Here is a 24,568-nt window from a genome sequence, read left to right on the forward strand (position 1 = left end):
TGAAATTCTGGTCTATCTATTTGTTGTTACCAACTTACCTTGTCACCCTTGTACCCAGGAATTCCCTAATTTAAAAAGAGAAGAAAAAGTAAAATATGATACTCTAAGGCAAAGTTAGAATAAGGATTAGGTATTTTTCAATTACAAGGTATAACAAAAACACATCTATACCGTCTGGAAAATTAGACCATAGAAATGTAAACTGTTTCATTTCTCTTTGTGCTTGGAGAAATGTGCATTTACTGAGGAGAAGAAAATAATCTGTTTTCCCTTTATCACAGTTTATTCTCTGTTTCAGGTATTTTTTCATATCCATTTTCTTGCCCTTCGGGCCCAAACTAGAGGCGATAATGTACACTGAAAGTCATTGTAGAAGTGATGGCCTATAATGGTCCCTTCAAAACTGTTATATTGACTTTTAAACTATGAACTATTGCAGCTAAAAATGTTTCAAAGAGACTCTGAAAGAAATTGGCTTTGAAAATGAGCTGAGGTAATGGCCTTTAAAATGTGTATAAATATTTGTATCCATTATGGTCCTCCTTTCAAATTCAGTCTAAAATATATAACATCAAGGACATGACAGATTCCTTTATCAGCTCTGATGAGACATTGACCTTTAAGCTACTGTCTTCTATTTCACACTAAATAAGGGGCCAGCACTTCTGCTGTCTTCTGTGTGTCACCCTTGTGAATCCCGTACAGCCTTTTCTACTGTGTCACTGCCCATGGCCCTTCAAGAAATACAATAATGAATATTACATGGCCTGGGAAATTAGCAACTCTAAGCAGCAACAAGTTCTCTCCAAATGGGATTTTTTTGTCTTTCATATAGCTATATTTTTCAAGTATGGAAATAGAATTGTCAGATTTATTTAGACAGCTGAAGAAACCTATTTAATAAATAAGCTATTATTGCAGTTACATGTGAGTCAGACTACAAAATTTTGTTCTATGCATGACTTTTTTATTAATAGTATTATCTATTTATTTATTTATTTGTAGAGAGACGGTCTCACTACGCTGCTCAGGCTGGTCTCGAACAAGTGGCCTTAATCACTTAAGGCCACCTAGGCCTCCCAAAGTGCTGGTATTACAGGTATGAGTCACTTTGCCTAGACTGACTTTTTTTACAAAAAGAAACTTCACGAAGGAAATAAAACTTCCAAGTGTGTGGTCAATGAGAAATAGAAGATAAACGTAGAATTGTTTCCTATGAGATAATAAGCTATTTAAAAATACAATTATGTTATCTTAGTTTTATTTTACATACTCGTATGCTTTATACATAGAAGATACCTAAGAAATGTTTCCTGAATGAATAACACAAATTTCAGTTTTTTGTTGACATTACCAAAGTTTCTGTCAGATTTTTTAATGAAGTTGATTAAAAATACCAAGAGAACAGTTTTTAACATCTCTGGGTCTAAGTCCAGGGCACATCCAGGGGGACAAGCAGAGAGTGGCAATGTCATATGGTCTTCTTTTTATTCACTGTACACATCTCTGCTATTTGATACACTTACTGCAATGTCAGAAAAGTGCAAAATAAGAAACACATTGTAATTTGTTCTTGGGCAATATCTACTATCTTCTAATTTGGGGGATAAGAAATCAAATAGAATGATACATTTTATTATGTCTGTAGAATTGGATTAAAAAAGCAGAGTTTAGACCATGTAGTTCTTATGCTCCTGAAATTCTAACTTATTCCTTATCTTTAAAAACATAAGAAATAAAGCGAATACTTTTCTCATTGGAGCCTTTCACCAATGTCAAATTAAGCATCAGAGAATTTGATAGGGTTGGACACTCCTGCTCCCGTTTTCACTCCTGTTGAGCTGAGTATTTTCTCCCCACATTTCTAATTCTAAGATCATATCTTTCTGATTGCCTTCCTGAGCCATCAAGAGCCCAGGGTAGATAGAAATCACTTTTGCACTTGCACTATAGGGGTCAAAATGGTCAACCACAAAATCAGTAACCTAGGATGACTTTTTAGGAAGGCATCCCAGTTGTGTACATACCCCAGGACCTCTTTCTCCAGCTTCTCCTTTTTGAGCGTCGCCCTGTGACAAACAAAAAACAGTCAAAATTCCACAACCCTGAAGAGTGACTGGTTGTTCAATAAAATGCATTATACAGAAGATTAATAGCTTAGCCCAATTAGGAAACATCTTTAGTCTTTCCCATTGACATTTTACCCATGCAATCTAGGCAAAAAGAAAAAAAATAGCAACTCAGATAAACTTTGCCCTTTGGAGTGAAGCCAGATGTGTAGGGTGCAGGATCCAGGTACATTTTCACAGCTTACGCCACATCCCGGTTGAACAACACAGCCGTTGTTCTCAAATACAGCATTATAGTCACTTGGAGCCAGTCACTCTGGTTTTTCTCTAAGGGGCTTTGGAATGTTTTCCAAAATGTCCTCAAGAGTAATTGCTTGATTTCAGCAAGATTTAAGAAAATATATTCTGTGGCACAAAATTACAAACCAAAGAAATAAAACGTGAACATACATTTCTAATGGGTATTTAACACAACAAAAAGAAGACATGATGGCATCAGTTTGAACGTATATAAGATGAGCGAGCATAGGGTTGTTTGGTTGTGCATGTGTGTGTATGTTGTAAAGCTATTCAAGGTTGCTATATTCCCTTTCCTTGACAAGCAGACAATTGCCAAAAATACTTTTATGCATTTAACTTACGATTTTTTTTCATTACCTCCCTAAAAATTTTCTTATAGGGCTGTTTTAGAGTTCATTTATGAGTTAATTTTTAATAGTTAACTTTGTTGGTACTCGAGTGCCTCTTATATATTGCTCCCAAACTATTTGTGTCAAGTTACCTGCAATGAAAAGCAAACCAGTTTCGCTGCCACATTGCTATAATTAGTTATTATTGTTTTAATATTGCTGTGTTAATTACTATAATGAAAGAAATGTTTTTAAACTTCAAAACACACACAAAAACAAACGACGTGAACTAGAAAACCAAGAGAAAAAAAAATCCTCATAAGTATCACTACTAAAGGATATCTCATTCTATTTAAATTTATTCTATTACCTAATGAAATTAAATGTGCCTTTACTTTTTTCTTTACTAGTTTTGTTTCCTCTCTTGAAAATTGTGTTCAGAACTTAACTCAATATGCTATAGAAATTAAGCCAATGTCCATTACATTTGATGCAAATATTCCCTGATATTTCTATTTCTTTAATATTCCCTCCTTATATTAGGCCATTCTCATGCTGCTAACAAAGACACACCTGAGACTGGTGTCTTTATAAAGGAAAAAGGTTTAATGGCCTCACAGTTTCACAGTGCTGGGGAAGCCTCACAATCATGGAGGAAGGTGAAGGAGGAACAAAGCCACATCTTATATGATGACAGGCAAGAGAGCATATGTAGGAGAACTTCCCCTTACAAAACCATCAGATCTCATGAGACTTATTCACGATCACAAGAACAGCATGAGAAAGACCCACCCCCCATGATTTAATTACCTCCCACCAGTCTCTCCCACCACATGTGGGAATTATGGGAGCTACATACAATTCAAGATGAGATTTGAGTAAGGACACAACCAAAGTATATCACTTCCTTTTCTTTAATTATTATTTTTTCATTACACAGAATTTTGCCTTAAATTTTCACATAGTTATATCTACTTTTCTCTTTGTGATTCCTGCTGTTGTTCTTGAACTTGGAACCAAAATCCTAACAATGATCTGAACAGGTGAATGTTTTCTTTAAAAGCCTAGGAAGTTTTTTTATTTTTTTATTTTTATTTTTATTTTTTTTTGGTAGGTACGCAGAGAAAAGAGTTGGAGAAGTACTTGAAGATGCTCTGGGAGTGAGAAACCATCTGGTGGCTTTTCTACTATTATTGTCAGTTATTCATTAAAAGTAGACCCATTAAAAGCACAAGTGCCAATGTCAGTCTGATATGGAACACTTATTAGCAGTTAATGAAACACTGTCCTAAATAAGATGGGCTGCTATCGTTTAAGTACTAGTTTCTGTTTATTTGATGTCCCCAGGTTTCCTAAACTTACTGACTAAAATGTTCATATGTTACTCAGAATTTGTGAATACAAGCTAACAGAAATAAGATAGATAATATAGGAAGTGGACATCCTGTACTCTTCATAAAAGTTGTCAGATTTTTGCCATATACTACAATGCTTTTTATTTTTAAAATTGTTGTTTTAAAAAAAAATCTAGAAGGAGTTATGCTGGTTTAAAGAAAAGCTGTTTATTCATTTACCGGGTTTCCTTTTGGTCCTCGCTCACCTTTGATACCTGGGTTTCCATGTGTACCCTGAAGGCAAAGGGAAAAAATATTATTTTAATTAGGTATTCTATTGTTTTCTATACTTTATAATAATTTCTGATCAGTTTTGTCTCCTAGAATGAGGGTGAATTGTAAAACCTTTACCTGCCAAGCAGAAATTCAACTCTCTTCTCCCTTTTTCTACACCGGGAAAACCACTGTCGTGAATTGGCAGATTTTCTAGATTTGCTCAAAAGAGAATAATGTTTCTCTCTTCCCACCAATTACTTCTTCCCAAAACAATTACTTCTCAGCACTTTTGAAAACAAAATCAAACTCATGCAAAGATTTAAAAGAGTAGCTGCAACAGGCCAAAGGATAGGAGTTGTTCCCAACCTCTCTTCATTGTGGGTCACTTCTACAATTCCCCTCTGTTGCTCACTTTTAAAAGGACCAGGCCAGCTTGCTTGCCTTTGGTCAAAGAGGTTCTGATATCCAGGAGACAATCTCAAAAGATGGGAGAAAGGAGCTCTGTTATCGTGTTCCAGAAAAGCATTTTGTTTTCCTGCTCCTAATCAACCAAAAAGCTTGCTTTTCTGAGAATTGGTGTTGGGGGTACTCGATAAATGTTAAATGACATATTCTGTGGCTTATCCCTAAAATGTGACAAGAATGTGACAAAATTGTCAGGTGCTTAGCAAGAAAGCTGAGCTTTCTTACTGTTCATTTTAAAACATAAAGAAATATTCCTTACCCTGGCCATTTCTTGGTGTAATGGGGATAAACGAAGACTTTATATGAAGGGATGGCTAAACCTTTGCTTTAGCCAAAGTCAGCTTCTACTGGCTGCCCCATTATCATATAATGCATCTAACTTTGCATTTGAGGAGAAAAAGATCCCTTGATTGGTAGGATGGTTTGAAAAAGTGTAGGCTTTGGATCTGAGTCTCAAGGTAAAATTTGTCACCTTCTAATACATTCACAATACACATTCCCCTCCTGGCCCCAAATACAAGCATTAGTTGAAAATTTTTATCCATGAGTTTTGTGAGACTCTCCATAGGGCTTCTTCTGAACCCTAAGGATGATATTTGTAATTACACAAATAAATAGAAGACTGAATAAGCACGTGGATGCTTTATGAAGATAAATGTTAAAAAACTGCTCAGCATTTCCAGTGATCTAGATGTCATTTCAAATGCCTTCCCAGTACAGACATGGCACCTACAAGTTATTAGGCCAGAATATAAAGAAAGCACTCCTTCCTGGATTATCTTATCAAATGATGAATCATCATAGTAAATCCTGCCATTTATTTTTGGTTGCCACGTGCTTACTTCCATTTCACAGAACTCACCCTAATCCCCCAAAGCATCGCGACCAGCTTCCTGTCCATGAGGCCACACGGTGTTGCTGCTGCACTGCTGCATTCGTGTGAAGCCAACATTTAACTTTCAGAGAGGCTTATGCTTCTTGTTTCTAGTGGGATAAAGCTTTGCTTAAGGCACGGATTATTTGTATTAGCTTTTTCTGTATTCAGTTCACTATTGAGAAATTCTGGCTTCAATTATTTTACGAGGAGGGACATAAATGTCCTTTGTGGGAACAACTTCAAAACACTCCTGCCCTCAGTTCAAGTCAGTAAAATCCCAGGCTTATTTCTAAGGATAGAATGCGTCCCTTTAGAAATAAAAGAAAGAAGTAGCATTTCCATTTTTGCTGCCATTTCCAAACAATTGCTTTTCAACAGTGCAAAATAGCCCCGATGTTTTCAAGAACGAGTAGAGCTACCATTGCTAGGACTTTCTGACTTAAGTTCAAAGTAGAAATATACTCACAGGAGGCCCTGGATCACCTGGATCTCCCTTCTCACATTCACAAATCTTGCGTTCACACTGAATCAATAATGAAATATGATATTAACACACAGTGAAATATAGCATTTCGAATTGTATTCAGTATATAACCAACTGGAACACTTTCTAAGAAATTTTACCTTGCACATTTATGGAGGTTTTGCTCTCTCCATTAAATTATTCTAGGCAAATTTATACCTATCAAGAGCCAGCTAACAAAATATTATTAAATTTCAGTATAGTTAAATAAAATAGACATCCCATCAAAAATACATATATAATATATAGATGCCAGTTAAAAGGAAAAAATAAATATTTTCAGTGGACTTAAAGAATTTCTGCTGCTTCTCTTCTACATAACACATCAAAGCTCAATAATATAATAATATTAAATGCTCCTTTACTAGGCAAAGGAAAACTTTCGACTTATACCATATTTTACTAATTCTAAGATGCACCTTCTTCCTCATTTTAACAACTCTGAAATCAGAATGAGTCTTATAATAGCTGTTGATCAGGTTCAGTCATGACAAAGTAGTTGCTTTTTGCACATGCACTTCAAAACTTACAGAATGAAATGGAAGAAAATTCCAGAACATTCTTAAGACATGCTTCATCACCAATGCTTTCGCTGGCATAGAAGTCAGTATTATGTGGAAAAACAAGGACATCAACAACTCAGACAAAAAATGATTCAGAAGATTTACCAGGGATGTCTAATCTTTTGGCTTCCCTGTGCCACATTGGAAGAAGAATTGCATTGGGCCACGCATAAAATACACTAACACTAACGATAGCTGATGAGCCAAAAAAAAAAAGAAAAAAAAAAAAAAGTCCGTGCATACATTTTATAACGTTTTTAAAAGGTTTATAAATTTGTGTTGGTCCACATTCAAAGTCGTCCTGGGCCGCACGCAGCCTGCAGGCAGCAAGTTGAACAAGCTTGATTTAGACTGTGATATGAAAAAGTTTTAGAAATAACCAAGTTATTTTGCTTACATATTCCCTTATATGTATATATGAAAGTGATACAGGATTTTTAAATCTACATCCAAAATGTCTAAAATCTTCTTTCTATATGTATAAAATAAAAATTGCAATTAATAAGAAGACACTGTATCATAGTTAAGTTGGCAAGGGTTTTTTTTCTTTCTTTTTTTTTAAACAGAGTCTCGCTCTATCACCAGGCTGGAGTGCAGTGGCGATCTTGGCTCACTGCAACCTCTGCCTCCTGGTTTCAAGTGATTCTCCTGCCTCAGCTTCCCAAGTAGCTGGGACTACAGTCATGCGCCACCACCCCAGCTAATTTTTTTGTATTTTTCGTAGAGATGCGGTTTCAGCATGTTGGCCAGGATGATCTCCATCTTCTGACCTCGTGATCCACCCACCTCGGCCTCCCAAAGTGCTGAGATTACAGGAGTGAGCCACCATGCCCAGCCGTTTTTTTCCTTTCTTAATGGTCCATAACATAATGGTATATCTGAACATGTACAATTTAATTAAACATGGTGCTACAGGTTTGGTTAACTCCTATTATTTTATGCAATGATAGTGTAAATTTCCTGATGTAAATAAGCAGCTCATTGAACAAAGTTCAGATGTTCCAAACTCTTTCTTTTAAGAAATGCATGTCCAGGACAGGACCCCTCAGCAAGCTGATGATTGTCTATTGTGCTAAGGCCCATTCAATCTTACTGGCCAGATTCCTTTGCCACATGGTCTGGTTGCCATCATCAGGCTGCCTTTTCTTTACAATAAGGAGAATGAGCTCAAAGTCAATTGTCTGGCAACAGGGGATGACTCTAAACTCTGTCTCTTAGCTGGGAACCCTCTGCCTAACCTAGCCAATGCTAGGAACACCCCCCAAAATAGAGGACCTGATGTGGCTGATGTCACATACATGCTTAGAATAAAGGAAGCACATCAAAGTAAGCAACAACTATGTGGTTTGCTTATGACTGATTTCTAAAATCACTCCTGGAATCACATTCAATATTTCCTACTTTTTCCAAATTTTCCAACTTGCATTGAATATGGTAGTATAAAAGAAATCAGATGGCTGCCTCAGAATAGAGTGGCTCATTTTAAAAGAACTAAGCTTTTTTATTTAGTCACACTTAATCTTCTAATATGAATTATAATGCTGATCTGATAATGCAAGTTTTTAGAGTAATTCGTAGTAATCAAAGCATGTGATGCTTACCTTCTTTTCAAATAAGATATCCTACAAGGGAAAAAAGAATGAAGCATTAACTCAATTCATAGTTCTGCTTTCAGCTACTTATTAGTCATAATTATTCCCCATGGCATATGAAGTTTCCACAATTCAGCCTTTTTGTAAAAGCAATGAAACCAACCAATCAACCACCCAAGGAGCAGTTTGAGCCATGTAATAATAGGAGATATAACTACCATTAAAAATTAATCTATATTTTCTAGGAACTTCATCTTACTACATTCTATGTTTTATCTTTTGTTTTCTTTATCAGCTCCGTAATCTCCATAATTTGACTATAAAGTTAATCAGTCATAATGAGAAAGCTCTCACTTTTACATACAAAGACTGAGGCAGAATATATAATTTTATATTTTCAATTTTTTCCATCCTTATGCACATATACATGCATCTATTTTTCATGATTTATTTTTCAAGATTAAAATAATATAGTCATAACTTCATGAAATATTAATGGGTGTTAGGTCATATTAAAACTCAAAAAGAGAAAATTACAAAGTCCAGTGACATTTTTTGAGATGGTCTGAATTATAAGCAGACAAAGATTTCCATTATTATGATCACTAGGAGAAGGGTTTTCTATTTCAAATTTGAAAAGCCTCTAATATGGTACTTTATTTATAGAATTTCAACATAAGCAAAGAAGATACTCAACTTTTAAATTTAAACAATATTAGGAATAATATTATGGTAAAAATTTTGAACAGTTCATAGTAATATGCATTACTTATGTAAAAGACGATCTACATTTATAACTAGCTACCTTAGGAAAAAAATTAAGTTATAGAAAAGTAATAAATATTTCATAATAAAAAGTGATCATTATGAAAAACAAAAAAACAAATTTAATGAGTCTTAGAAGTCAATCAGACTCAACCTCTTGCTTTGCAATAAGGAAACATGGTTCCACCATAATGTGACTCAACCAAGGTAACACACTTGGGCTGTGCCTCCTGACAGTCTTCAGTGCATGTCATATGTACCATACAGGAATGAATTAGCCAGAATATTTTTCAAAACTATTTTAAATTTATAATTTTGCAGAAGTGTCAGGATCTTGTTTTTGTCCAACACCTAGGCCTCACTACCATACTTTAATTCACTGGGATATTACCTGATAAGTGCACTGAAGGCCATGTTGGAAGTCAAACGCTGGAAAGAAACTAACCTATGTTTACATATAGAGTTAGCACTTTCTTAACCTAGAAATTATATATCAAACCAGTGCCTTATGATTTCATCTGAAAGGGTAATTTACATACGATAAAATAGAAAGATGAAGGAACAAGCACTGGAATATTTGTTGTAAGATATTAAAAATGCAGAAGCTAACAAGGAAGTTAAATAAGAGTATGTAGCTTTATGAAGGATGCTGCATCCCTTCAGTTTTATTTTTACTTTATTTCCGTACAAACTAATAATATAGAGGGACGAGATAACAAAATGCTTTAAGTGGCTATAATTATTTAATAGGGAAAAAATTAGGCTGGGAATTAAGTGTCATTCTGGGTTTCCATCCCATTTCAACCATTAACTAGCTATGTGGCCTTGGACAAGTCATACAATCCTTCCAGGTAGTTTTCTCCACATATTAAAAAGGATAAAGTTTGACTACATGATCTCAGGAGCTATAAAACCCTAGCCACAGACACTATGTACAAAATTTAGAGTCTGACCTACCACCCTTCCCAACCAAACGATTTTAAATTACTAGCCATGTAAATCCAGGCTGAAAGCAGATGAGATACTTGTATCTTTAAGAGCTAGGAGGTCCTATGGAGAAATAGGAACTCAGATACACTGATAATTTTAGTTAAAATGGTATTACCCTCTGTAGAACATTTGGCTATGCCTACAAAGCTGAAGATGGACATGCATTATCACTAGGCTGCCAGGACAATTCTTGCTTTCGCCTGTTATCCTGACATCCTTTCCAGACACACCACAGGGAAATTCTTGCTCTTGCACATTTCAGCATTCATTGTTTTTATAATGAAAAACTGTAAATAAAATAATTGCCAATAGTGGAATGGATCAGTAAATGAAATACTACTCAGCAGTTAAAATGAATGCATTGGATCTATGCCTTTCGACAACATTTCCAAAAAAAAATTGAGTGCAAAAGCAAGTTGTAGATAGATACGTACAATATGATCTGATTTATTAAAATATGTAAAATATTTCAAACCACGTCAGAAAGTGGTTTCCTCTGGGAGAAAGAGAGAGAAAAGAAATTCAAAAGAAGTTCAACAGAGGCAGTAAAACAACTAATAATTCAAGTCAAATTGTAATATTTAAAAACCACTACTGAAATAAAGAAAAATTTAAATTTTTGTCACTTTACAATCTTTTTACAATGAATAATGTCTTTTTTTTTTTTTTCTTTTTGAGACAGAGTCTCACCCTGTCACCTAGGCTGAAGTGCAGTGGCAAGATCTTGGCTCACTGCAACCTACACCTCCCGGGTTTAAGCAATTCTCCTGCCTCAGCCTCTGGAGTAGCTGGAATTATAGGAGCGCACCAACACGCCAGCCTAATTTTTGTATTTTTAGTAGAGACAGGGTTTCATCATGTTGGCCAGGCTGGTCTCAAACTCCTGATCTCAAGTGACCCACCCGCCTTGGCCTCCCAAAGTGCGGGGATTACAGGTGTGAGCCACCACACCCAGCCACAATAAGCAATATCTTAATCAGTTTTTAAATTCATGAATTCAGCTCTTACTGTGTCTGATGTGTAATTTTACACTTCTTTTCAGTTCTTTCTTTTAAAATTCAATTTCTGCTTTGCCATATTGCTCTTTAGAAATATGTGGCATAAGGCTTAAAACCATAGCAATGCAAAAAACAATTTTTGGAACTCATTTAAATTTGTGTTTGCTGGAATTTATATTTCTATGGAAACAAAAATGAACCCAAAACTACACAATAGATAAGACTGTTTCAAACAAAGAACAAAGTCCCATCCCTGAGGGCTCTTATAGGATATAAGCCCCAGGAACAGAGGACAACACACAGAAACCCGAGTAGGAAGGAGGTCCTAGGCCAGGGGCAGGGGAGCCAGTAACAAGATGGCTTCTTGGAATAGATGGGTTTTCTGGATGGTTTTGAAGAGAGGAATGCAAAGGGCCACCCATTGATGGTATGCTGTCCTATATGTCAAAGTTGAGGGGAAAAAAATCATAAGGACTAGTGTGGGCAATAAGACAAAGGAAGCAGTTAGGAGGGACATTTAAAGGGAGTGGACAGAAGGGCCCACATGGACAGAGCCGGAGGCCTTGGGAGGTGGCGAGGGCTTGCACCCAGGCAGGGAAGCAGGCTGCAAGGAGAACTGTGTCAAAGCCTGAGGGGAGGGCATGTTCGATGACAGACTGCGGGGATGCTTGAGTTTCAATGAAAAGGATAAATAGGGAAAGGGTCTCATGACAGCAAAAGAAGACGCAGTCAGAATTTCATTAATGGATTCATATATATGGCATATATTCACATATATTATATATGTGAAACCAGAATGCTAGAATGGAGCCACCAATTTTTCAAGGAGTATAAGGTCTATGTTACGAGAAGGGGACAGAAAACATGTGAGGAATGGACAAATATCATAGCACGTAGAATGACAGTAAAGCACTTGGTAGGCAAGTAGAACAAACCCTGTGACAAAAAAAATTCAACTTAAAATGGTAGCAAAACAGCCACTATAAAATCTAAAACAGAAAACAAAAATAAGGCCCTAAACAGAGGAAGTCTTGAAAAAAATGGAAAGTGATCATAATTAATGATTAACAAAGCATAGAATTCTAAAGATGATATAGACATCATCACATTGATCTCTTCTTGGTATGTGAGGGAGGGAATACCTTAAATCTATGTTTTTTAAAAATATCTCAGAAAAAAAAGACAAATTTGTCACAATCCTTATTTCCATAAAGGCTTTTTAAATATTTAACATCAAAGGCAAGAGAGGGAAAAAATTGTTTTTAATTTTCACATATCATCTCTTACTCTTCTACAGGACCAAGTAATATATACCCAAGACCACTCCAGCCTGGGCGGCAGAGCAAGACTCCGTCTCAAAAAAAAAAAAAAAAAAAATATATATATATATATATATATATACACACACACACACACACCCAGGACTTTGGGTTGAATTTGTTTCTTTGGTTTCAATACTATTATGTAAATTACAATAAAATAGCAGTAAAAATATATTACATGTCTCCTTCAATTTGGAATCAAGTTTCTTTTGGGTAATTCAGAACTAAAATGTTTCTATAGGGTTCTTACATGATAATTCCTACTAGAGGCATCAAGGAATTTACAATTATTTGATTTGTCTCGGCTCCTGAAGAATCCATTCATGTCCATTAAATTCAACTAAAGTCTATTCTACAATAAAAGGGAGTAAACTTCTGATACAGAAAACAACCCCGATGAGTTTGAAAATCAGTATGCTGGGTACGAGAAGCCTGACACAAAAAGAATACATACTATTTGAGTTTGTATAAAATTCTAGAAAGTATACACTAATCTAGAGTCACAAAAGTCAGATCAGTAGCTCAGGAGCAAAGGAGGTCTTACAAAGAGACATGAGGCAATTTGGGGAGGTGATGGAAATGTTCTCTGTCCTTGCAATTGTGTTGGTAGTTTCACAGGTGCGTACCTATGTCAAAAGCTCATGGAATTGTGCACTTTAATTTGATGCAGTTGTATACTTAAATCACACCTAATTAACTTATTTTAAAAGTCAACTACATAATTATTTCAAAATAAAAAGTTTAAAAATTCAACTAAAGATGTAATACAAAGGGATTAAATAAAGAATTTTTCCAATGGTCTCATCAAGAGTCAAGTTCTGGGCCAGGTGCTGTGCCTCACACTGCTGTGTAATCCCAACACTTTGGGAGGCCGAGGCGGGTGGATCACCTGAGGTCAGGAGTTTGAGAACAGCCTGGCCATCTCTACTCAAAAATACAAAAAAAAAAAAATTAACCTGGCGTGGTGGCAGGCGCCTGTAATCCCAGCTACTTGAGAGGCTAAGGCAGGAGAATCGATTGAACCCGGGAGGCAGAGGTTGCAGTGAACTGAGATCGCGCTGCTGCACTCCAGCCTGGGCGGCAGGAGCGAAACTCCGTCTCAAAAAAAAAAAAAAAGTCAATTTCTGCCTTCTAGATGATGGCAATTTGAAACATTGAAAGTTGGTATACCATTCTTTGAAGAGCCTAATAAGCACTTTGGATCCTGGAAGTGTTTGGAAAGCAGCACCTCCTTCTAAGAAGCGGTTTATTGATGGAGCTTCCATCTGAACAAACAAGTTGAAATCACAAATGCTAAACAAACAAGTTGAAGTCACCGGATGCTAAGGAAGAGCAGTATTATTCAGTCATTTTCTGGTTCCCCAGGAACAGACAAACAGTTTTGCTTCCAGTCTACTGCCAAGAGCCTGTGTTCTCAGTGAAGAAAGTGCTCTCAGCGAGGCAAGTGCTCTCAGCGAGGGTGTATCTGGTGGGAATATGAACAACTTGAGCCTAGATATGAGGCCAAAAAAGGAGCTGCCTTTCCTGCATCTTCTATGGTCAGCTATTATCCATCTTAAGGGTGAAGATGAATAAGTACCAACAGCCTACTCATGATCACATCACCAGGATTCTCTCCTGCACCTGCTGGAGCCCTCTGTTTTATGTTTAGTGGTGAGGACTCCTTAAGTAATGGCACAGGCAGGGCTAAGTGTTAGCCAGGAACCACTACAAATTTCCTTTTCATGCAAAAGAGCTGCTCAGAATGAGCACTTACCTTGAGCACCGCAGGGCTGGGGCCATCAGCTCTATCTCTGATCTAGGCATAACTCTCCCATTTACCCGGAATCCCCAAGGAAAAAAGGCTAGAAACAGTAGTAACTTTGGAGGAGGGCTGCTACTAAACTGTTTCAGAGCAGTTCTGATTGAGAAAATCTTTTTTTTAAAAGCAGTTACTATTTCCTCTCTCAATATGCTTTTATAGGGTTAAACATGCAAACTGTGAGGTCTTCACTGGCCTTAAATTTTCAACTACAAAATGGGTATAATAACAGTACCTACATCATAAGATTGTGGCAAACATTGAACAAAATAAAATATATAAAGTGCGCAGGAAAATGCCTAATACAGAGAGAGTACTCAATACATAAGAGCTATTATTTAGGTAAGAAAACCTCAGATCTTATACTGAAAACAACAGGGAGTTAAAAGGTAAGAGTAATGTTGAGAAAAGGATCGACGGATAAGACAAAAGGAGCAAAACAGTCTCTGAAATAGAGCCTGAGTTTTCTATGCAAGCTGTAGAAAACAGCTATACGAAACACTCAGTACATAAAGGACACATAAAGGACACTTTTGCCTTCCTTTCTCAGGAAATCAAAGAAATCCAAGTTTTTAAGAAAATCAATTTTTAACATTCAGCCAATCAACCAATTTATCTCTAGGAGTTTTCTCCTTGAGATACATTGTGAAGAGGGATTTCCTTTTGATTATGGTGCCGTGTGTTTTACAAGGCAGCAAGGAAAGGCTTTTACACACAGCTGAGCAACAAACAAAGAAAAACTGACCAGACCAATCAAGTGGGACTCATTGATTTGATGGTAGAAACTGTTGCTTGACTGCAGGTTGCAGATGATTTTAAATTGGATGGGCTTGTGAACATCTAAGAAACAAGGAGGTAATTTTAAAAATTGGAAGTCTATGAACTTTGAGTAGCATAATATAACGATAGGTGAGACAGAGTCAAAAATACTCATTTAGAAGAGTAAGAGAGAATGTCAAAATTATGTCAAAAATACCTGTATAGACATGGAATGGGAAAAGACCAACTTAGTACAAATATAGCCTAACATCACAAGTTGAAAACAACCTGAATATAAGTCAGCAATGTTCATGATTGTAGGCTGTATAAACAGGAGCCTAAGGTATATGATTGGAAAGTAACCCCTTCCAAAATCCTCAGCATCAGCTAGCAATAAAGTTAAGAATGCAATTCCAGGGAATTAGCCTGGAGGTTTTCCAGATTATCTGGAGTAAACTGCCAAGAAAGTGGAGTGACACTTCAGAATGATTCTTCTTTCTGTTTTCAAGGTGAATTCTCATTTTCTCCATCTTTTTGACCCAGTTTCTCTTCTTATGGAATTTACAACAAATATGTCAATATTATGTTGATAACTGTATACCAACCCATTAGGTACCTACCAGGCGATCTTGAATTTTATCTGCAAGTGTTGGATCACTCAACAGTAAAGGGGGTTCGCTGGATGAATCCCCAGAAATCAAACGAAGTTTGGCTTCATTGACTACTGTAGAAAGTCCAATGGTAATAAATGATATTCCTGAAATTCTGGCATCTTCAGAAATACTTTGAACATCTGGATTCTTTGGATGGTCAATGCCATCAGTCATCAGCAAAGCCACTTTCACACCATCCTTACGCCCTTCTCTCTTAAGTAGCCTAGTGGCATTGGAGATGGCATAATAAGAGAAGGTACCTTGCCCTATTAAATTCATAGACTTAACCTTCTGCTTAAATGTCTGCAGGTCCTTCCAAGAAGAAAAAGGTGGATCAATTTGGACAGAGCTGCTAAACTGAAGTGCTGCCAGTTTGATGTCATATTCCAAGGAGCCACCAGGAGTCAATTGGAAAATCTTGTCACTCAAGCTATCCACAAAATCTTTCTGTTTATCAAAGAGGACAATTTTAGAACTTTCAGAGCTGTCCACGATGAAGACAATATCTATGAAACAAATGGAGCCTGAAACAGAGTAAACAGGTTAGGCAAAATAATTATTCATATCATGAAAGAAATTTGCGTAAGGAAAGCCCTGAAGTGGTGTGTTGTATATTGTTTGGTGTTGAGAGCAGCGTGAGGAGAGTAAGAGAGACATGTTGGACAGAAAGCTTAAATTGTAAAAAACTAAATGTCTAAGTTTATAAATTATTTTCTCCTTGTAAAATCATGCAAATTAAAATAAATAAGATATCATATATTCTGAGCATCTTTTCAATGTTAAACCTGCTGAAAGTGGGAGGAAATGGGAAGTCAAGATGCATCATATTTTAAAAATCCAACTAACACTGAGCACAGCTGTCTAGAAGTAAATGATACTCTAATTCTCAGGTTGTGTCATATTGGTGAGTCCCTTTTTTTTTTTTAACTTTCTTGAAATCAAGGTAGAAAATGACTATACCCCTTGTACCAAGAGTAAGTGGGGAAGAAACCTAACTTAAACACAACTTAAGTTTAAATCCCAGCTCTGTATCTCACTAGTTAATTTGTCTATGGCCTTGAGTATGCCACTCAACCTCTTAAGACCTCAATTTTTTTTATCTATACTATGAGTGGTAATCTCCGTCCTGCCTATTTTACAAGGTTACTGTGAGGCTCAAATGAGATAATAGGTGCACAAGTGCTCTTATTAAAAATTCTGATGTGCTATAAGTATGTCAGGTATATTAGCATCATATAATTTTATCAAAGTAGACTACCACATGTATACATGTATATGGCTTGCTATTTATATCAAATACTATTTAGAAAAATTCACAAAAGTATTTTTAACAGGCTAAACTTAAAAACAAACACATTTATTTTTACCCTGGACATCACTTTTCCTTGCAAGCAAATTTGGCTTTGGTCCTTTCTTTCTTTGTCCGGATACTGTTTGACTCATAAATGCTGAAAGCAGGGTACAGAAGACAAAATATCTGTTCCACATTATGGTAGATGGTGAAAAATCATCTGCCTTGTAGCACCTTTAATAGAAAAGTCAGTTACAAATACTTTAATAAAATATGGTGTTTGTTATTTTAAAATTTCAAGCTAGCAGAGTTGAAAACTGTCATGTGACTGGAAAAAAAGAGGTTTTCATTCATATTTCTAGAAAAATATTCACATTGAGATTTTAAAAGATTTAAATCCAAATAAATCATGGCACCATGACCAAACATTTATTAGTGAATGTTTCTACATATTCAAAGAACTATATTTAAGTATTCTTAATTCTCCATTGTATTATGAGGAGCATAGAGTTGGGAGAGCCATTTAAAAACATTTCAATCCCACTCTGTATGAGTACTGTGGTTCAGTCACAGGGTCTGCTTTGACATTTCCAAATTCTTCAGGGTGAATTCAGATTGCTATATAGTCATTTCATTCACTTTCATTATAACTGATTCCTGAGAAATCTAGTATTTTGTAGTATTGTAGATAATCACCACCCTTTCAGGCTTAATACTACACACATAACTTCAGTGAGTTCAGAGGTCAAAGTAAAAATTAAATTGCCCTTCTGTTTCCATAGAACCCCATTTCTCTTTTCTACCCTACCTTTGGAAACTTTGTCTCCACCAGGGGTTCAAAGCTGCATATCCAATGAATCAAAAGAATATGAGAGCAAAAATAATAGATTTGCTTAAAAGCAACACTTTTCTTCCAGGGATGGCTAAAAGAACTAATGAACAGAAACAGGACTTAAAGCCAAGAAGCACCCCCTCTGAATAGCCCTGTGAAACTATTTTTCTGGGTAGATTAACAATGAAAAATCTAATTCTGTATTAAAATCCTCAGTCTTCATCAGTCAATATGCCTAGCTACACACCAAATGGCTCTTAAACTCACAGATTTCCCTGGAAGGAGAAGACTCATGTGCTGCTGCCTCAGTATACCCAAGAGAATGGCAACGAGAAAGCTTATTTCAAATCAGTATTTAGTATGGCTTAAAAATGCTTGCCTGCTGAAACTATATTGACTTCAGGAGTTCTGGAAAAGGAATCACATTTTCCTTCTTTGGCACCTTGCCTTTAGGGGATAAGAATCTAGGAAATCATGAGCACGATTTTTCCAGACTCTGAATAGAGGGTGGAAATATATGCAAAGGCAGTGAGGAGTGAGATGGAGACTGACTTTTTTCATACATGCCAGATGGATAAACCCCAAAGGGAAACAAAACTGTTGGGTTAGAAGAGGACCAATGGATGGCTTCATGCCACAGTCTGCTCCTCACATAGCATCATCCAGCTGGAAGTTTATTAACAGAACTTCAGATAGGTATGATCAAACATCTTGGGTAGCAATTGGCCAAATGCCAACTGATCCTCAGACAATGTATACCAAAATGTAAAGAGAGCTGGGTATTAAAAACAAAACAAAACAAAACCAAGAAGTGTGCTAAGGAAACAGAACACACAAAGGCCGTCTCTCCTCAAGTTATCCCTTTGCTAAGCAAGGAAAAAAATTAAATGATGTACAACTTTAAATCTGAAGGTTAGTGTAAAGATAAGGCTATATGAAAAACACAGTTCTTACTGCATTTTCAAAGGGGAAAGGGAATAACACCATGGCCATGGTATTACATATGAGTTTTGTCTTTGGTTGAGTTCATACCGTAAGGAACATCTCAGAAGTCCTGGAAACAAGAGACTGAGAATTGAATTCCATTGAGAACTGAGCAAGATTTTATAAGCAACATAATCAAGCAACTCTTCAAAACCGTTCATGTAAGGTTTTAGAAATACTGGCTTTAAATAAAGATTTATCTTTTCCCAAAACTAAGCACCTGCTGTTACTGTTTTCTTAGCATATAATCATGAATTCGTATCTGACCCCTGTATATACGATATTCACAAACATAACTTTTCCATTGACAATAATCACAATATATCATATTTTATTATCATTCGCTCTGACATTTTTAATCTAGCGCTCCCAATCCAAAGTCTTGTTATTTCTTTCTGTTTCCCTATTGTAGCCAGAGGACATTTTCATACCTCTCTAGTTTTGTTTCTCTAGTTTGTTAGTTCTACTGCTTCCCTGAAATATCTTTCTCCTTTATTAATTTGGCATCTTGAGAGCCCACTCATTTCTTATCACTTTTTACCATGTTTTATTTTGCCTCTTTCTCACCTTTCTCTCTTTCTGATGTCACATACAAGCAAAATAGGTTTCAGAAAAAAACAGTGCCATTAGTTAAGTGAAGGAAATGTGAACCTCTGTGTTTACTATAGGTTAAATTTTATAAATGCAGAAACAATCATAATTTGTAATCAAATACCGTATTTTTACTTTTGGCCTAAAATTTATTTGGGGTAAATATCAGGATCAATAAATAAATCCAAGATACTTTATTTTTTATAATTTTTCAAAAATAAAATGATCTTATAGCAGAGTTCACCAACTTTAGTTACAATGTTTGCATCTCAGTTTCTACACAAATATAAAATGATTGAATAAAGACTTCATTCAAATTGACAAATTAGCCAAGTTGTAAAGTATTCTATAACTAATTCTAAATTGTAAACCCTGTTCCAAATTGAGAAAAAGATGTCCTAAAATATATTAACATCATTGTAAAACAATTTAGAAGACTGTAAGTTAAAAATCAATTCCAAAATAACTTTAAATTTTAAATTTCTACATTTTAACAATGTTAATATTTTTCTAATAATTGCTTTGAAGCAATTGCAGAGAACACAAACTTTTGACAAGCTTTCTTCACCTAATAAGTATGTAAGTCATTTAGTCTTCCACAGTTCCTTGATGGTCCTATCTGATTTCAAGTGACTAAAATAAATCCGTTATGTCTTACCTTATTAAGTTTGTCAAACAGGAATTAAAGACTAGTTGAGTAAATGCCAACAGCAAGGACTGTGGTAGGGGGTGAAGTTAGCTATTTGATATTGTTCTGTTCTGTGGGAAATAAAAGTCTTTGCTTTAGGATCTTTTGCAGTCTTTTATTCATGTTTATTCGACTAAGTTAAAGCAAGAGTGGTCAGGCATTTGGCCAGGGTGCAAGATCTGGGTGGGATCAGTAAGCAATTTAAAGGAACAGTGTCTTTCAGAATGAGACTGTGTTTTCCAGACTATTGTAAAAACAACTTGAGAGAACTTTCTACATTTTAGGCATTGGTTGACAGCCTGCCTTTTTTCTCATGCTATGTCCTTCTCTTTTTATTGCTACATTTCTTTGCCTGGGGGATGTGCTCTAAGATACTGGTTCTGAACATCTCTGTGAAGGAGTATAAATGACACCAGACTCAGATTCAAAGCTGTTTTTTCAAGAGAGGTAACAGTTTGATTGTTATTAAAGCTGAATGATGAGTACGTAGGTGTGCATTGTTCTAGTCTTTGTATTTCTGTGATTTTTGAAATTTTTTGTAATAAAAGGTATATATAATATACAAGGAAAGAGTGGTCTGAGTACAGTCACAGTTCTGCCCCTAACTCTTATGGGGGCTTCAGTTTCCCACTTACGAAATGAGAGAGTGGATTCAATCATTTATTAAGATGTGTTCAAACTGTAACATGAGAGGTTTATAGCGGTTAATATTTTGGTCTCTCTCTAGGAGAGGAGGTCACTGTGGTTTTTCCACTGTCTTTTTCCCTATTTTCTACCTTGTGGTTACAGCCCATATTAAGTCAATGTTTATCAGTGTAATGTGTACTGCAAAGAAGCCACTTGACCCCTAGACAACTAACAGGCAGGCTTCTCCATGGACTTCCTCTGAAATAGAGAATAGCAAGATCATCCGAGAAAGCAATATAAACGTTCATGTTACGATTATTTAAAATGAACTTTCTTAGGCATTTTAATGTGTATGAATTTCCTTATTATAGTAATAATAATCTCCAATTCATGGACACTTACCAGGTGCTAGGCACTGTCCTGAGTGCTTCACACCCATTACCTCATTTAGTCCTTCACAAGCACAACCACAGTCCTCACTTAACATCCTCCGTAGGTGCTTGGAAACTGTGACATAAAGTGAAACAATAGATAATGAAGCCAATTTTCCCATGAGCTAATTGATATAAATAAGAGTTAAGCTCCTATGGCATATTTCTAGTTACAAAAATATCACTGAACCTCTAAATAAAGACTCAAAACAACTCTAATATTAAACATTGGAATAAATCTAAGCCATACATACATTTATGAAAGATTGATAAAAACAAGATAACTGTTTACCTCCATATTCCAGTTCAGGGTCATGGTTGACCAGATCCTGTCCCAGCAGCTGAGGGTGCAAGGCAGGAACCAGCCCTGGACAAGATGCAATCCTGTCACAGGGCACTCATACACCCACCCACTCTCTCAGACAGGGACCCATGTAGACACACCAATGCACCTAGTGGGCAGAGCTTTGGGATGTGGGAGGAAACCCCAGGACCTGGAGGAAACCCACACAGACATGGGGAAAACATGTCAACTCCACACAGTCAGCCTGGTCCAGGAATTGATTTTTTTTCTCTCATCCAATGTTATAACAAAATGACATTGAACAAAAAATTATTCCAGGACCCCTTGTACTTATAGTAGAAGTTGTAAGAATTCAAATTTTTCCAAGACGGAGGCAGAGAGAGGTTCCGTAACTTGTCCACTGTCATACTAAAACTAGAGAATGGCAAAATGAACTTTTAACTCGGGCTTATAAGACCTGTGAGCCTCACTTATAACAACTACTATGTCATTAAGTATCCATGTGAATGTTTGTGTTTCACTGTCTCCTCCTCACAAAACAGGTTTTGAGGAACTGAGGCAGTTTCATGAGGCTTTGGTAACAGAAAGAAGAAACAGTGGGTATAATGCAGAAGTAACAGTGGAATTTCCTAGCGAACAACCATGTATTTACTTAGTAGCCTGTGGGTGTTAATCACACGTTTTACTTTCGTGAGATGAGAATCAAGAGACAAGGAAGTAGCATCTTTTCAGGTCAACTCTCTTTTTGCTGAGGCAGGTTAACAACATGCAGAATAATAATGCCACTAAGAAGCAAACAAGTGATACCTGGATGGGGGAAATGGACTAAAGCCCTTCCGCTTTGGAGCTGTTTTGATTAAAGTTGGTAGGAGGTTGGAGTCCAGGTTACTCATCCATTCCCTTTCTCCAACATTAAATAGGGTAACTCAAACCAAAGATTTGCCACCTTTCATTCCCAAGCGTGAAAATCAGCACTAAGTTGATTGGGAAGATTATGCAAAATAAAATCTTCAGTTTTGTCAGTCTATAAAAGGCAATTAGTTTTGCACCCAGAGAAACAAAGCACCACTGCAATCCTAATCCCAACAGATGGTCTTGAATTAGTATGCTATTGGACACACAGCAGACCAAATAAGAGAACATGGATAACCCTAATGACTAGAAAAAGGCAACGTGGAGCCCATGCCCTTCTGACAGTTATTTTGTAGTAAAGTCTTTCTAGAAGAAATATAGCATACTATTTTCATTGTTACTACTATAAATAGCCCAGAGTAAGCACTCATATTTGTGAAATGAATGATTATTAGAAGTAATTTTTAGTGTTTATCAATCACTTGAGGTCTATGATACAATAAATTGCTCTTCTCCAAAGCTCTGCTAGATGAAAATCTTTTTTCAACTTTTTCAAATTCTTTTAATATGCTACCATAGTAGGATCTGCATTGTGTCTATTGACTCTAGTACCAGTGCCAACATCTTAATTTCAGTGGTGATGGTATTTTGGGGTCCTAGAATCATTTAAAAAGAGACAAGTCTGCTAAGACTTACATATTTCAGAGAATTTTATCTGCATGAATTCATAGAAATAAAAAAAAAAGGTTGATAAATCAAAGTTATACATTTCGACCAAGATTAAGGCATAGTATAGTTTCACAAGCTTCTCCCTACTTTAGCCACCTCCCACACTGCTGATCTAGAGTGGAAAAAAAAATTACCAACTAACAAGGAAGAAATGAATGACCTTCGTACCTATTTGAAGAAATTTGTTCTTGAAGGTCCTTTTCTTTTCTTCTTTTCCTTTTCTTTTCTTTCTTTCTTTCTTTTTCTTTCTTCCTTTTGTCAGTAGAAAAGTTGATATAGTAGAATTTCTAACACTTGCCCCAAAGCTCTGAAATTTCTGGGATTCGTTATCCTTGGACCCAGAATATGACTAAGTCATTCTCTCAACTCCTTCATCAGTAATTAGAGGAATACTGCCTTAGTCCATTTTGTGTTGCTATAAAGGAATACCTAAGGCTGAGTAATCTATAAAGAAAAGAGGTTTATTTGGCTTACAATTCTGCAGACTGTGCAAGAAGCATGACACCAGCATCTGCTTCTGGTGAGGGCCGTTGACTGCTTCTACTCATGGCAAAAGGTGAAAGGGGACCAGTGTGAGAAGATCATATGGTAAGAGAGGGAGCAAGAGAGCAGGGAGCGAGGTGTCAGACTCTTTTAAACAATCAGCTTCCCCAGGAACTAATACAGGAGAACACACTCATTACCACAGGGATGGCACCAAGTCATTTATAAGGGCTCCACCCACATGACCCAAACGTTTCCCATCAGGCCCCACTTCCAACAGTGAGGACAAAATTTCAACACAAGGTTTGGAGGGGGCAAATATCCAAACCACAGCAAACACCAAAACTGTATTGGTCTTATTTGTCAACAAAGGGAAATATTAAAAGCATTCAAAGACAATGAGAAAATAAAAATTATCATTGGTAATAAAATATAGGATGTGGCATTGCTTAAATCTGGAACAGCGTGACTTCAGTCCCTATTCCCTCACCAAATTCTGATTGAGTTGATCCTTCCACATTCCCTCTACTATTTTTCAATTGTTACTATTATTTAATAAACTTTATGGTTTAGAGCAGTTTTGGTGTACAGCAACATGGACTCAATTATATTTTATATTGTTTACTCCCTAAGATCTCTTGCTTCATTATTTGTCATTCAATCCCCAGCTTGAATAATTGTGTCACATCTGCAACGCACAGTGCCTCGTAGGCTATAGTGATGGGCTAAATTCCCTGTCTTATGACTATTAATCTTTCTCTAAAATGTTTCTTCAATATTAATATTTCATCTTCCCATGTTGTTTATTCCTTACTAAATGCAATTATTTTAGACCAAAAAAAACAAAAAAACAAAGTGCCATCTGGAAAATGTTACAATTTTTTTTCTAGGAAATATCTGAAAGTAGATTGATCTAGTCCTATCATAGGTTTGAATGTTCAATATTTTTCTTTAATTATCTTCTTTGGTCAGTGGATAGAGCAGTTTTGTTTTGTTTTGTTTTGTTTTGTTTTGTTTTGTTTTTTGAGACAGAGTCTTGCTCTGTCGCCCGGGCTGGAGTGCAGTGGCCGGATCTCAGCTCACTGCAAGCTCCGCCTTCCGGGTTCACTCCATTCTCCTGCTTCAGCCTCCCAATTAGCT

The 24,568-nt window shown here is 36.3% G+C and overlaps 2 protein-coding genes across 2 annotated transcripts in view; one reads left to right on the forward strand and one right to left on the reverse strand.

The window, feature by feature from the left end:
* The window catches only part of COL28A1 (collagen type XXVIII alpha 1 chain), a 178,228-nt gene extending 158,160 nt beyond the window's left edge, over window positions 1–20,068 (reverse strand). Inside the window, exons 1-8 of the mRNA XM_050783009.1 lie at window positions 19,973–20,068; window positions 16,984–17,141; window positions 15,584–16,140; window positions 8,338–8,358; window positions 6,117–6,173; window positions 4,273–4,326; window positions 2,028–2,069; window positions 39–65 (exon numbers count right to left, since the gene is read on the reverse strand). Of these exons, the coding sequence (XP_050638966.1) occupies window positions 39–65; window positions 2,028–2,069; window positions 4,273–4,326; window positions 6,117–6,173; window positions 8,338–8,358; window positions 15,584–16,140; window positions 16,984–17,104 (879 nt within the window). The 5' untranslated portion in view covers window positions 17,105–17,141; window positions 19,973–20,068. The remainder of the gene's footprint in view (window positions 1–38; window positions 66–2,027; window positions 2,070–4,272; window positions 4,327–6,116; window positions 6,174–8,337; window positions 8,359–15,583; window positions 16,141–16,983; window positions 17,142–19,972) is intronic.
* UMAD1 (UBAP1-MVB12-associated (UMA) domain containing 1) overlaps window positions 1–24,568 on the forward strand; it is a 559,686-nt gene that overhangs the window by 210,942 nt on the left and 324,176 nt on the right. The window lies entirely within an intron of this gene.

The sequence above is a fragment of the Macaca thibetana genome, chromosome 3, assembly GCF_024542745.1.
Source record: "Macaca thibetana thibetana isolate TM-01 chromosome 3, ASM2454274v1, whole genome shotgun sequence".
Lineage (NCBI taxonomy): Eukaryota > Metazoa > Chordata > Mammalia > Primates > Cercopithecidae > Macaca > Macaca thibetana.